This window comes from Palaemon carinicauda, chromosome 15 (assembly GCF_036898095.1).
Source record: "Palaemon carinicauda isolate YSFRI2023 chromosome 15, ASM3689809v2, whole genome shotgun sequence".
Taxonomy (NCBI): Eukaryota; Metazoa; Arthropoda; class Malacostraca; order Decapoda; family Palaemonidae; genus Palaemon; species Palaemon carinicauda.
Window position 1 is genome coordinate 38,281,642 of NC_090739.1, and position 15,802 is coordinate 38,297,443.

The window sequence follows — 15,802 nt, forward strand, 5'->3', positions numbered from 1 at the left end:
GAGAGGGAGCGACCGTTTCTCAGATAAGGCAGAAAATCCGCAATCTGAGCTACAGAGGCACTTGGAAGAGGAAATAGAGGAGGACTTGCACCAGTCTCTATATACCTCCCATTTCGACTGATAGATCCTGATGGTAGAGGATCTTCTAGCCCTCGCGATCGCTCTAGCTGCCTCCTTCGAAAACCCTCGAGCTCAAGAGTGTCTTTCGATAGTCTGAAGGCAGTTAGACGAAGCGTGGGGAGGCTTTGATGAAATCTCTTTACGTGAGGCTGTCGCAAGAGATCCATCCATAACGGCAGACTTCTTGGAACGTCTACCAGCCATAGAAGTACCTCTGTGAACCACTCTCTCACGGGCCAGAGTGGAGCAACCAATGTCAACCTGGTCCCTTCGTGAGAGGTGAACTTCTGCAGCACCTTGTTTAGGATCTTGAAAAGTGGAAAGGCATAAACGTCCAGGTGAGACCAGTCCAGCAGGAAAGCGTCTATGTGGGCTGCCTCTGGATCTGGAACTGGAAAGCAGTAAGTCGAGAGCCTCTTTGTCAGTGAAGTCGCAAAAAGATCTATGGTGGGTTGACCCCATGTCATCCATAGCTTCTCGCACACAGTCTTATGCAACGTCCACTCCATGGAGATGACTTGTCCTCTTCTGCTGAGGCAGTCCGCCAAGACATTCATTTTTCCTTGCACAAATCTCGCCAAAGGAGAGATGTTACTTGCCTTAAATGGAGTTCCTTCTGATCCGTGGATCAAAGACCCGAGCATTCCAGACTGTCCAGTGGAGCTCCCTAACCCAAATCCGATTCATCTGAATACAACACATGGTTTGGGTTCTTGATCGCAAGAGAAAGACCTTCTCGAAGTCTGATGTTGCTGTCCCACCAAGTCAGACATGTCTAGACTGAGTTGGAGATTGGGAAAGAGATACTCTCTAAGCCCTTCTCCTTGTTCCAATGGTTTAGGTGAAATTGGAGAGGGCAAAGGTTGAGTCTCCCCAGAGAGATAAACTACTCCAGCGATGAAAGAGTTCCCACGAGGCTCGTTCAAACTCTTACCAAGCAACTGTTTTTCTCTTGCAAGTGAAGGACTTTTAACAGAGCTTGTTCCATTCTTGTGGGAGACAAAAAGGCCCGAAAAAATCCGACACTGTATCTCCATTCCCAAATAAAGAATAGTCTGGGATGGAGTACTGTAAGTTACGACTTCTCTACGTTCACTATGAGACCTAGCTCCTTGGTTAGGTCTAATGTCCATTAGAGGCCTTCCAGACAGCGATTTAATGACGACGCCCTGATTAGCCAGTCGTCAAAATAAAGGGAGGCTCTGAATCCTCCAAAAAAAAAATGTAGAAAGCTTGCTACATTTTGCAAGGGCCTTGTAAAAACAAGAGGAGCAGGAATGAGGCCGAAGCACAGTGCTCGAAATTGGTACATTACTTTCCCTTCCACAAACCTCAGATGTTGTGAAAGTTTGGATGAATCGGGATGTAGAAGTATGCATCCTGAAGGTCGAGAGAGACCATCCAGTCGCCTTCCCTTACTGCTGCCAAGACAGATTTGGTAGTCTTCATCGTGAACTTTGTCTTGACAATGAACGCATTGAGCGCACTTACATCTTAAGTACTCCTGCAGTGAACGTAGCTGCCAGATCATTGGAGCTGCCAGATCATTGGAGCCATCCCTGATAGCCTTGTTCATGCATGACATAATTGTATAGCAATACATTGACAACTGGAGAGACCTTCTTACTTAAGGCTCCCAGTGACCAATCCAACAAATAAAAAACTTCAAACGCTCGAAAAAAACTCCTAACAGGAGATGGTCTAGCTCTGAAGCAGACCATAAAATCTTGGAGCGTCTCATGGCTAGACGACGAGGAGAGTCCACTAGGCTTAAGAAGTCTCCCTGGGCAGAGGCAGGTACTCCCAAGCCGAGAACTTCTCCTCGAGCTTCTCCTGTGTCACACCAGACGCCCGAGCGAGAAGCTAATTAAGAAGGAGGAAAAGCAAAAGCAGACTTTCCTAAACTTCTCCTGGACTCCAACCAGTCTCCCAGTAAGAGCATGGCCCTCTTGGAAGAACAAGAGAGAACTGACTTCGTAAATGTAGGAGTCGAAGAAAGTCATGCCAAGAGTAAACTCAGACGGCGGAGCAGCCGTTACAAAACGAGTAGGACAAAATTTCACTAAAGAAATTCATAATTAAAAAACAAGGGATTGTTGGTACCACCCTAGGTTACTCCTCTTCTGAATGACTCCCCAAAGGTACATTAGTTGAAAGGGGGTCATCTACTTCTTCAGAAGGCACATCATCTGATAAATCTAAAGTCTTGCGAGAAGGAGATTTATATTCAGAATGACGTGAAGGAAAAGCCTAACAGGCTACATCAACTTGTATATGAACAGAAGTTAAAGTTGGAGGGTCGATGTCACGTTGTGACTGCAGAGAATGTTATTCTACTACACGTCGTGACAGAAGTAACTGACGTTCAAACGTCCCGTAGTAACAGCGGTGACTGCTGTTCGATGCTATATCGTGACTACGATGACTGACCCTCGACGTCACGTCATGTCTACGGTGTCTACCGCTCAACGTCACGTCGTGTCTGCGGTGTCTGCATCTCAACGTCACGCTGTGACTGCGGTGGCTGACGTTCAAAGCGATCAAAGTTACATCGAGATTTATGCTCCGCATCTCGCTTAACAGCAAAGCTGTCACTAGAGATAACGTCAGCGTGGCGTAACAAAGCTCGTCTAGAAGGTTGAAGACCCGAATCACGTATCCCAGAACCGTGACGTACAAAAAGCAAAGGATCCTTTCGCACAGGAACAGGATCGAAAGCTTCTATTGAAGAAGAAAGCTTTAACAGCATATCTAACTTCGGATCAACCTGTGACTGCAGTGGCTGACGTTCAAACGTCACGTAGTAAACAGCAGTGACTGCTGATCGATGCTATATCGAGACTACGGTGACTGACACTCGATGTCACGTTGTGTCTACGGTGTCTACCGCTCAACGTCACGTCGAGTCTGTGGCAGAAACGTCTGTACATGAACGTCATCGCTATGAACGGGACTCTTATTATGACTACAGCTAGGACGTTGAACTTGTTCTGAAGGAACTAATAAATGTTTCAACCGTCTCGAAACTTTACGCCCAGGCTTTTAAAGAGACGAATCATCGGAAGACGAGGAGAAACTTCGTCTCTCCTGTCTTATGGCAAGGACGTGCTTGCCGAGCAACGTCTGATACCTTTGAGGGAACGTCTGTTCGTTGGTTTACACTCCTCACTCCCTTAGGTCCTACGACATTCCTTCTCCCTGGTGCAGGGGAGCCTGAAAGAGGTCTCGGACTAGGCAAGTGACAAGCACGAACAAATGAACCCTCCGCAACACAGAACATGTTTTTTTTTTTTTGCACTTACTTCACTGATATCGTATTTTTCAATAATTTCACATTAAACATGAATAAAACTGATTTCTACCTGAAGCACGCAATTCTCCCTTACATCAAAAGGTTAGAATTGCGAAATGAGTCGTATAATGTAAGCACATTAGTAAAAAATGAAACACACATGCAAAAATCAATAAACATATACATATATATCGAATAAAACGGAAATATATAAAGTTAAAAAGATCAGTGACTGGGGAGGAGACTAAACACTAGTTCACTAAGGACTACGTTTTCAATCTCTCACCGTACATTGCCTTGGGACGAGAATAAAAACTAAAACGTTTTATCCTCTCTCCCCGTACATAGACTTGGGACGAGAGTAAAAAAAAAAAAAACTGAATCGAGAACAACGTTACTCGCTCCCAAACTCCTTGTACAGAGACTTGGGACGAGAATAAAGATCGGATCGTTCTCTCTCTCTCTCTCTCTCTCTCTCTCTCTCTCTCTCTCTCTCTCTCTCTTGTCACTCACAAGAGAATGGCCCACTCACCCTTCGTCAATAACAGGTTATTTGACTAAAGGAAAAAACTGAAAGGACTAAGAAATTGAAAATTAACAAGTTCCTTTAAATTAGTATCTAAAACACTTCAGTTTGAAAGAAGAATGAACAAAACGTCAAAATCGATTTATTCTTTCTGCAAAGTGAAACCGTGATTCTCTCTTTCTCTATCGTAACGATAGAGCGCAAACTGCGTAGCATAAATAAACCAAACGTTAGTTCATCTTTGAAAAAACAGCACGAAGACTATTCAAAGAACATATTTCTTAAAATATTTTCTAAAAAATATTCATTTCATCACTCTTACAGAGCAACTGTTTTAAACTAAACAAAAATAAAAGTTGAATGGGCTCAACGTTGTTTAACTTCGTTTTCCAAGTTAGGACCGCCTACAAATTATAGGTAAAGGCCGCATATAAACAAAAACATAAAATTTATCTTGATGTTTAGTATAAATGGAAAGCTAATCGAAGAGGCCTAATAAAGGCGGGTGAGATATAAAATATAAAATATATAGAGGTAAATCTATAAATATCAACAATAATTTATAAAGTGATAAAATAATTACTAAAAGCCCTTAACACACTTCTGTACACTGAGGGAAGGGTCGGCCATCTTTTCTCTATGGAAAAACCAGAGATTAAAAAAAAAAGCAAGGGCAAAACACTTTTCCTCTCCTTTCAAAAGCATTTCTTTTGAAGATAGTATTGAATAATCCAACACGGCGAAAGCAATAAAACCAAAACCAAGTACTTCACCAATTCGGTCGAAAACTCGAGGTCATAAAGCGAGCGGAACCAACTTGTCGACAAGACCGACAGAGAAGAACTGGAGAAATTGACAAGTATATGCGGTATCTGGCCGATAGTCGGCGCTGGTGGACACACCCGCAACCTTCACGGCGATCGCTCGCGAGTTTTTGGGAATCTGTCGAGCCGTCGGAGACGTCAGCTATTATATATTCACCGGCTAAGTTTAATATTTAAAAGTGATTTTTTGTGTTGTAAGTTACATTTCACATGCAAATTGTCTAATTTGTTCCAAACCCTACAAAACACCACATTAAATCTCATAATAAAGCTACAGTATAACCACAATGAAATACTGTACAGCCAAATACATTTGAACCATTCAATATACCTAAACTAAGTGTTAATACCTGTAAATTAAGTAGTTATTACAACAATATAAAAATAAATGGAAAAATAATACAATACATACAGTACAATATTGTACATATACTAAATATACAGTTCCATTTGTGCTGTACTATTATAGTTACCCCTGTTATAAACTACAGCTACATTTTCTGTTGTCTGAACACATTTTCTTCAACTCTTTGTGATAGGTGACTATTTTTTTCCGATTATTGGCGAGTTCTCGATACCCTCACGCACCGATATATACAGTATATTTTTGTCTGCTGTTATTTTTCTGTGTTAAATCTATGATATGGGATTTCTTTTTGGTTTAATACGTAGGCAATGTAGTTTTAAGGATATGTTTTGTTTTATTGTTCCCTTCGTGCAATAGTACAGTTGACGTAAAAGTAAGGGGAAAGATTGTGTTGTGGGATAATTTGTCTGTCAGAATGATCAAGGGTGTGGGGGTTTGTTTTTGTTAACATCCCGCCACATTAATTTTTGGCGCCCGAACAGGGACTCGAAATGTCAATGGGCATCTCATCCAACCATCACAACTTTCAAATCCCTTCGGAACTAACAGCATCAGCGTCAGTACCTCAAATACATAAACTTTAAACTTTTTTTCCTGTTACACTAGTCCCACACTCCAATAAGCTTACATTGCAGTGAGCTCTTCTTTTTCTTTAAACTCATGTTGTTCTAATTTTCACCTGCCATTTAAGGCTAAGTTCATTTGACTAGCTCTATGGGTCTAGAAATGTGACTGGTGACATAGCTGTGTATGTACATGGAAGATTTTCCCAGATTCAATTACTTTCAGATACAAAAGTATCAACTCCTCTCATAATATATTACCCTTGTTACACGGAACGAGTACAGAATGTGAAAATCTTAGATAACAAATTTATATCAACTGAGGATCTAATTTTGCAATAATAGCATATTCCATTTCCGATCAGAACAAAATCTGATTACAAATGCCATAGATCCTATTCAACTGAACATATTTGTCCTTAATATAAAAGTGAACCGAAAAAAAGAACCTAGCTTGTATCTTATGCTATCAGCTCACAGCCAAAGAAGAATGAGAAGCCAAGAAAGCAGCAGCTGGGGGAAATGCATTGTTGACATAGGAACAAAGGATGTGTAGTACAGTACATACACACTTATAAAGTTTATTCTTTTTCTACTTAAATTATTACCATTCTTTTCATACATAAGAATGAATGGCATATGAACTTGAGAGAAATTTCATTTAAATAATATATAGTATTCTTTGCCTGTTTATAGCGCATTTAAAAATCTAAAATCTAAAATCTTTTTAATCAAAAGCTATGTCCTTCAGTTTAGTAATGACAGGGATTCTAATCTATATCTACCTTTGAGCAGTCTTATTCATTTGGATAAATTTAATGTTTATTTAAAATATAAATATACTCACCATAACTATTGAAAAATATCTCATATAGAAAACATAAGCTTTTTCTTCATCTCTTCTTCCATCAACTATCTGTGCTTCTTTCAACACCCGTTGAGCAGTATTAACCAACCTGAAAAAAAAAAAAAATTAAAGATGATTCACAGAGACTCAAATTTTGTTTCATTACAAACACTTATAATTTAGGCACATCGACACATTTAGAATATTTAACATTTTCTTATCGCAGAAAAAGCAAAAACATGATGACTAACATCTTTTGAAAGATTGACATATGCACATTAGAATGAAAGTATATTTGAAATATATGCTGAGGAGGCCATTTAGCACCCTAATGAATAATGAAAAAATTTATAAGCTTTCAAAGTGATAATTATTAAGTGTACTGCATACAGAGAGTCCTAACAAGAGGATCACATACTAACAGGAGGGCACAAATAGATTCTATTGATTAGTCTTCTTACACTTCTTCGTCCATGAAGGGGAAAACAATGAGTGTACAGTAATCTGAAGATTTTTAGAGCCATGGCCCTGGGGTCAAAGGTTCAGGGTCACACCCTGCCCTCGTGGATCAGTTGCATATTCCACTTGATTACAGAAGTAACAGGTGACCTAAGACCCGACCACAGGAGGGCAAGGCGCGAAGCCGTGACGCTGGGTCAGAGCCCGAGTCCAGTGTATCGCCCCACTGACACTAAACAACCTGGCCACCTGGATAATTGAGGACCTGAAAACCAACCTTGTTGGGGGGGGAGGGCTTCCAGGCTGTGACACTGGGTTGCGGCCACCAGCCACACTCATCAGCCCCAGGGGGCATGGGGTCGTGTAACCGCTTGGCTACTGGAGTAGCATGAGCCACAGACCCAGGGGGTGCCGGTCGCAGAGCTCTGATCCGTCCCCGAGCATCGGCCTCAGGAATAGAATGGCGAGGCTGCAACACCAGTCCCACTTGGCTAACAAAGTAGCCCGAGATCCAAGCCGCGACACATGGTGATGGCCCCGACCCTATACATCAGCCATGGGGGCCAAAACACAGGGTTGAAACATCAGTCCAGCTTGGTTACCTGGGTAGCCAGGTACCTGAGCATCAGCCCTAGAGAACCAATAAACTGGGCCCTTGCTCCCTCTCCCATCTCCCAGGGGGTAGGAGACATCCACCCATCCTAGGAGAGGTGGTGTTGAAATGAGACATTACCTACAACTACAACTGACTGGACTTTCTCGACTTTATCTTCGAAAAAGTGAACCGAGTTGGAAGTCGCAGATGCCGAAGAGAAAGAGGAGTCACAGGAAGACTCCCTTTGATCACCTTCTGAAGCTTTGATCACCTTCTAAAGCTTGGCTGGCAGCGGATATTATCATCATCATCAACCGCTGAGGTCTCACCTCAGGGTGGGTTGCGGTCATCAATAGGAAGGCTGACTTGGCTTCTGACCCTCTCTGTGAGTCTCTGAGTCCTGGAAGAGGACACTGACACTGTCTTATAATCCTTTGATCCTTTGAAACAGGATTCCCAAGAAAGAAGGTCTGGGTGTGATGACCTTGGCAGGGAGAGAACTGGGAACCTCTATAGGATCCAAGGGTGAAACAGAATTTTCTTCGCAGGGTTTTTCCGTTGGTGATGGAATGGGAGAGTCCAAAACTGACTCTTCCCTATGAGAGCCTCTCAAGTCGGCGGGTGAGGTATTGGTGGCTAGAGGAGATGATGGATTTACAGGGGAAACCTCTAACCTTGGAGCCCTGACTGGATTCAGCTTGACCCTGGATGATGGAAGTTTGTCAGGTATTCCTCTCTTCCTCTTCAGGGGAGAAGCAGTCATGGTCCGTTGTCCTGGGTCGGTCGAAACGGACAAAGTCCCTAGAGAAATACCGGGGACTTCCACGGGTCGCGAAGGGAATATAGGAACAAAGCCTGGGTCACAGCCCTGACCAAAGCGCTGAACCATGGCTACTTGCTCATGGATGCACTATCCGATAATTCCCCAGAAGTGATAGAGGTCGAAGGGTCATTCCGAAAAGTCTTCATCCCGATGATGAAGACTTAGGAACCAAAGACGATGGTTCCTTCCTAAGCGCTGGAAGTTTTGGGATCTTGAAACTTGCCCTCTTCCTCCTTCCTTGCAGTCGCGCTGTTATGCATCTGCGGGGAGGGGAATAGGGCGATGGTGAACAGTCGGTGACCACCTTAACTTTCTTTGAGGCTACAAACACTGCCTTTGGTGGCTGCAGCTGGCAATCCTCGCTTGGATGAGGATGGACACTCACCTTTACGGTCATATGCTGGGTGAGTGACAGCTGCTGATGAGTTGCAGAACAGCGAGGAACCTCGTGATGTGAACGCGTTGGCGCTTGCTGACGTAAAGCCTGACGTTGAAGCGACGGTTGTTGGGCAGGAGAGTGTCTACGCATCGATGATCGATGCCGCAAAATCACGGGGTCGATCACTACCGCTGAACGAGGGGATGGGCGGTGGGTCGACGACTCACGAGGAAACGATTCACGAATTGCTGAACGGGAAGGCGAACGATTTGTGTTGAGGTGATTCACGCACCAATGGGCATTTGCGTTCTGAAGGTGAATAACGAGTTGGTCTGCAAACACTCCGGGCAACAGTTGAAAATTGGCTTCTTGAGCGGGAAGGAGATCGGTGTAGAGGAAGGTCCCGACACTAATGAGCAGGCGATAACCGAAATGATTGATAAGCAGGTGATTCTCAAGCTACAAGTAGTTCACGCAGAGCAGGTGATTTACAAGATGTTGAACGAGTAGGGGGATCACGAGTCGTCGGCTGTTCACGATGGCCAGGCGATTTACGAGCTGACGGATGAGTGGGCGATTCACGAGCTGCAGGTCGATGGTGAACCAGACGAGCAGGTGTGCATTAAGCAGATGCCTGATGAGACAGAGAATGCTGCCGATGAATTGCTGCTGGAAGCTCTGGCAAAGAAATGTGACCCTCGTGAGGAGGCATACTCTGGAGGAGATTGAGAACAATCCATTGCAGAAGATGAATGAACCAACGCTCGTTGAGGAGAGGCCGAAGACGGAAGCAACGTTTGGGAACCAGAGGAGTCTGGCTGGGCAGGTTCCTATCAAGAGGAAGACTGCGCAAGAAGTGAAAAGACATCTCTTCACCGAGAGAGCAGAAGCACCTTGAAGGCGGAGAGGAGGATGGACACGGCAAGGTCTTCTGCCACCAACACGATGTTGAACAGCAAGCGTAGGATCAGCTAGCTGACCATCAGCAGGCCTCCGAAGATGAGTCTCTATGAGTGCCCCTTTACTGGAAAGGGGAACACTCACAGGAGAGACGTGCCTTGGACTTTTCTCTCCCCCGAAGGATGTTCGTCAAGGGAAGGAGCGCAGACCTCGGCGGCGGCGAAAAATGAAGCAAAAGACGCAGCCACAGGAACCGCTTGCAGGGCAGCAGACAAGCCCTCCAAAACTACAACGTCCACTACAATCAAGGGATCGATGTCTGACGCTGACACACACTCTAGACTCGCACCCAGGTGCTGGAACCGCAGCAATGCCTCCTTGGAAGGAGAACCAGGCAAACCCACCAAAGGCCACATCTGCAATAAAGGAGAAAGAGATAAGGCCTCGCTCAGGGAGGAGAGCCGAGGCCACCTCACTAGGGGAGGCAGCACTGTCTCTCAAGAACCGAGGTTGACCAAGTGTTAAATGGCCCACGCTACTACTCGGCCCCCCAGAGGGGGCCATCTGAGTAGGAGCTTCGGAAGACGGTTGGGAGGCAGTGGAAGAAGCCTTGTGTTTCTTCTGCTTAGAATCAGCCATCAAAAGAGATGAATCTGGCTTGGCCTTCTTCTTTCGCCTGCACCCAAACCTTTTCCACTGGGAGGCACACCACTCCCGGTACTAATTACCCTTGTAGGTTTCGTCGCAGCGTTGACCTCTGCAGACGGAGCAAAGGCAGTGGGGATCTGTATCCACAGCGGACATGAACTTCCTGCAGGTGCGGCCCTTCAATCCAGGAAAGGTACACATGGCCATGGAAGAAACTCAGTAAACACACACACACTGAATAAGAGAAAGCAAAAATTACAAATTTGGAGATAATTTATATTTTTCCCTAACTAATACAAATCTGGAGTTATTTATTTGGATTATCTTTCGGCAAAGCTGGAAGGTAGGCATTAGACTTAAAGTGCGAGGTGACAACCCTGCCTAACCACTTGAGCACGTAGGCGGGGGGTGGCTGTGGGGTACCCAGCCACCTCTATATATTCTCTCACAGCAGTAAGGTACATCACTTTTGATTGCAGGCAGGACTTCTGGGGGACAGGTGATGGTGGGCCAATTAATATAAATAGCTCCAGGTTTGTATTAGTAAGGGAAAAAGAACAATTATCTCCGAATTTGTCATTTGTTCCCATACTAACAAACCTTCCGTTATTTATTTAGATGACTTACTTTTAAGTGGGTGGAAGTCCTAAGTCTGCCATGGACATTGACCCGGTTTTACCTAGTACAGTATATGACTGTGGTCTAGGGAAAACTTTGACACCTCGCTAAAATATACAAAGTGAGCATAATAGCGGCCTGTGCAATACAGTTCAATAGAATTTGCTGTCTTGTATAAACACCTTCTGAGTTTATATAGGAAAAACAAGACGTACCCCACTGCTTACCTAGCAGGAACCAATGAGGACGTGGACTGTATAAAGATTTATGACTTATACTAGGCTACGCAAGGAAAGTGATAATTACCTGCAGAGGTTGAAGCCAGCATGCAGAAGGACTTGTGGTGCCGCACCCCACGGAAGGGGAAGATGAAGAAAGGAGAGCCAGACATAATCTCATTCATCCCAGTCTTAGCCCGGGTAGCCATTATTATTATTATTATCATTATGATTATTATTACTAGCCAAGCTACAACCCTAGTAGGAAAAGCAAGATGCTATAAGCCCAAGGGCTCCAATAGGGAAAAATAGCCCAGTGAGGAAAGGAAATAAGGAAATAAATAAATGATGTGAACAAGTTAACAATAAATAATTCTAAAACAGTAAAAACGTCATAACAGATATGTCCTATATAAACTATTAACAACGTCAAAAACAGATATGTCATATATAAACTATAAAAAGACTCATGTCAGCCTGGTCAACATAAAAACATTTGCTCCAACTTTGAACTTTTGAAGTTCTACTGATTCAACAACCCGATTAGGAAGATCATTCCACAACTTGGTAACAGCTGGAATAAAACTTCTAGAATACTGTGTAGTATTGAGCCTCATGATGGAGAAGGCCTGGCTATTAGAATTAACTGCCTGCCTAGTATTACGAACAGAATAGAATTGTCCAGGGAGATCTGAATGTAAAGGATGGTCAGAGTTATGCCCTCAACCAACTGCTATTTGTCCATCAAGGAGCCTGAGGTATTCTTAAACCACTTGTTGAGCAACCACCGCAGGACCGATAGTGAATGTATAGTCTCCTGTGGGTCACGTCTTTTACCAAGGCTGTTTTGATTACTTAGAGGATCCAAGAGGAAACCGTGTTTTTAGTGATCCTCCTCTTTACTCTCCCTGAGCTAACAAACAGAGGTGTTAATCGAGGCCGTGTTGCTGAAGTGCATTTAAGATAGTACCTCAAACTCCTCACTTGGTATAGTAACAAGTGATCTGGGTCACTGGTTACAGCACAGAGACTCGCAATCTGAAAGGGCCCGAATCTAGGGTCCAGTAACCCCGGATTTTGAGTCTTAGCAATGAACTCAGGGACGAAGCCACATGTCACTTCCCACCATAAACTTGAATGGGGATGTCATACGAGAGGCAATGAAGGTCACTGACTCTCTTTGCCGAGGCTAAAGCGAACCACGTTCTAAGGGGGAGGCCTAATCTCTGACTGAGGGCAAGTGATCTCATAACACCGTATGAGTAAACAAAGCTCCAACGAAGAGGAAATGTCGACTCTTTTCAGCCAAAAGGCGAGGCTAAAGGCTGAGCGATAGCCTTTCAGCGGCAAGACAGAAAGAAGCTTTTCCTCCTGAAGGTATACAAGGAACTCCACTTTTACTGAAATCCCTAAGGTCGGGCACATCTACAGAAGATCTGGAAGGAAGAATGGCTCCCCGGTGGCTGGAGGTGAAGTTGCTCCTCTAGAGGAGGCAACAATACCCCATGTACCCCGGGGTTGCCAAGGAGTTAGTCGGTCTGCACTCCTACTCGATTGCCCCTCGGAAGAGTGTGAGCGAGAAGGAGCTTTTGAAAGAGATTTGGGGGTGCGAGACGAAGACCGTGCTTTCCTCACTCCTGAGGGAAAAAGATCACGCTTGGCCTCCTTCATACGCCGTCCAAATTTCTCCCACTGGGAGGCAGGCCACTCCCTACACTCTGTGCAGCGCGAACCCTGCTCGCAACGATGCCCTCTGCACAAAGGACACAGAGAGTGCGGGTCGGTCTCCAATGATGACATGAAGGTACCGCACGTGGCATCCTCGCGCCCTGGACAGGTTCGCATCAAGGCGATCAAAGAGAAAACACGCACACCTGAAAAGAAAAAGAATATAAAAAAGTCCAATGACAGTCTGGGAAGACAGAGGACACGTCCGATCTCTACCGAGCCAAAAGAAAAAGTGACGTACCTCACTGTTGTGAGAGTATATATAGAGGCAGCTGGGTACTCCCCAGCCACACCAAGCCTACCCACTCAAGCGGTTAGGCAGGGTTGCCACCTTGCACTTTAAGTCTAATGGCTACCTTCCAGCTTCACCAAAAGATAATCCAAATAAATAACGGAAGGTTTGTTAGTATAGGAACAAAAATATTAATGTTAGTCCAAAATGGAGAGGAGGAAGAGTGGTAACAACTTTTCTCCATCCAAGCCAAAAGCAAAGTAAAGCTCAGTCACAGGTGTGTGAGTGAGGGGTGTAGCTAGGTAACCCCCTATCCCCAACTAACTAGCGGGATGGGTAGTAAATCCTCGCTAAATTCTAATGGCTCGTCCTTTCAGCTTCGCCAAAAGTAATACCCCTATAAATAGCATTGATTTGTATTCCAGTCATGGAACAAATAAAACATTAAGAGTATATCTAATGGTTTCAAGTTCTTAATTGTTTTCATTAACTATACTAAATTAGCTTTGACTAACATTTTTATTAAGAAAAAAAAGCAATGTACTGTTGTCACTCACAATCTAGGAGATGCCTTTGGGATATCTTTAACCTGACTATTAAGCTCACTGATCGATTTTGCCATATACAGTTTCTGCAGACCAACATCTCCCATCCTGTAAAAAAAATTAATAAATATTAATATAGTACAAGCTTATGATTATTTCAGCAAGTTCTCTTTATACCTTAAAAATGTCCTCAACTTCTAATTGCATCTACTTTACCATCTAAAATCAATTGAAAGTAAATTATAATCTAATGCAAAGTATCAACTTATGTCATCATCAGTGTTCATAAAGAAAAGTGTGTGTGTGTGTGTGTGTGTGTGTGTGTGTGTGTGTGTGTGTGTGTGTGTGTGTGTGTAGGGAGACTTAAATGATGCCTAGTACATCAGCAACTGCAATTGGGGAAACGAAAGGTAGATCCTCCAGACAACCTCCTCATATGATAGGTAAATTGGAAAAATCTATCAAAACTGTATTGGTCATTCCTATCAAATCTGTATAGGTTGTTCCTGTAGGGACAGGAATTACATTGAGTACTGTAAATGAATCCTTCAGGGCTAATGAGATATGATGACACTGTCTCTGATAAAAGCTGTGATAGACATCCTCTGACTAGCAGCAGCAAAAGAGGATTAACACAACATTTTGAGACCTCCTTTCTTCCCCATGCATAATCTCCCATCTGGAGACTGGAAGGATGACTAAAAGGGCCCACAAGAGTCTTGACCATAGACAAGATATATACAACCAGCAGTATTGCAGCCACCACAGGACCAATAGATTATATCAAGTTTCAGTGGGTTACATCTTGCAGGAGAAAGGTTGTGAAAGTCACCTGGAGCATTCACACCCTTACTTGTAGAACCTGCATCACAGAGTAATCTGCTTTGAGGGGCCAGGGGCATAGCTATGCCCCTGACATTGTGGGTCGACGAGTTGGATGAGGATCTGGCTTCAGAGCATAATTAATGACTGAATCCAGCATAGATGATGTTTTGGTGATCCTCCTCTTGTCTCTCCCAGTGCTGACAACACGAGACGACACCCGGGTGGGCTGTTGCCATTCTCTTGAAGTAGAGCCTCAAACCTCACCCCGGGTACAGTAACAGATGATCTGGATCGTCAGTTACCGAGTGGAGAATTGTTGTCTACAATCCGTCACCTATTGGCAACAAACTTGACGACGAAATTGAACGTGGCCTTTCACCCTTGTCATGAATGGGCGATGTCGAAAGATAGACCATGAAGTTCCTTAACTCGTTTGGCCACTGTTAAAGTGTGTAGGAACACTGTCTTCTAAACCAGGTGAAAATTGTTGCCTGGTGACGTGGACTGTAGGGAGGTCTCCTTAGAGACCGGAGAACTCGAACCATGTTCCAAGAGGGAGGTCTCAATTCCGATTGGGGAAAGGCAAGTTTGTATGTCCGCATGAGTTAGGAAAAATCTAGCGATCAGGGGATGTCCCTTCCTTCCAGTTTGAACGCAAGGCTCAAGATTGAGTTATCGTCTTTCCCTGCTGAAACTGAAAACGGGGCTTTTCCTCCTGCAAATACTCGAGGATTCCGCTATTGCTGGAATAGAGGTATCAAGTGGAGAGTTACGCTTTCCCATGACACCAACCACAGAAGACATTATACTTTGCCTGGTATATTGATGCTGGAGAATTCCTCAGATATCCAGACAACCTCTTAGCAACCTATTGCAAAAAGCCCCTCTAAGAGAGGAGGTGCTGGGTAGTCTCCAGGCGTACAATCATAGCGAAGCTATAGCTTGTATTAGATGTCGAAGTGTGGTTGTCTGTGACGTGGAGATGGTTCTCTTGGAGGCTCTGTCGGAAGCTGCAGAAGGTTTGGAAACCGCTCCGTGTAATGCCATAGCGAAGCTATGAGAGACCCTAAGAGGCTGATCAATGTTCTAGCCTTGTTGAGTATCCTTCTCTTCAGACCAAACTGGGACAAGACGTAAACGTCGCTGATGTACCCACCGTTGTTAGAATGCCTCTTGCCAGAGAGCCTTGGGGTCTAGGGCTGGAGAGCAACAGAAGTCTAATCCAAAGACCATTCAGTACACCTTATCTGAGATGCTGTGCCCAGATTGTCGGCGAGCACATTCCTCTAGTCT

At 44.2% G+C, this 15,802-nt stretch overlaps 1 protein-coding gene across 1 annotated transcript in view; it reads right to left on the reverse strand.

Moving 5' to 3' along the window:
• LOC137654565 (ubiquitin carboxyl-terminal hydrolase 8-like) overlaps positions 1–15,802 on the reverse strand; it is a 181,327-nt gene that overhangs the window by 149,196 nt on the left and 16,329 nt on the right. The window contains exons 2-3 of the mRNA XM_068388305.1: positions 13,697–13,792; positions 6,540–6,648 (exon numbers count right to left, since the gene is read on the reverse strand). Coding sequence (XP_068244406.1) covers positions 6,540–6,648; positions 13,697–13,791 — 204 coding nt within the window. The 5' untranslated portion in view covers position 13,792. The remainder of the gene's footprint in view (positions 1–6,539; positions 6,649–13,696; positions 13,793–15,802) is intronic.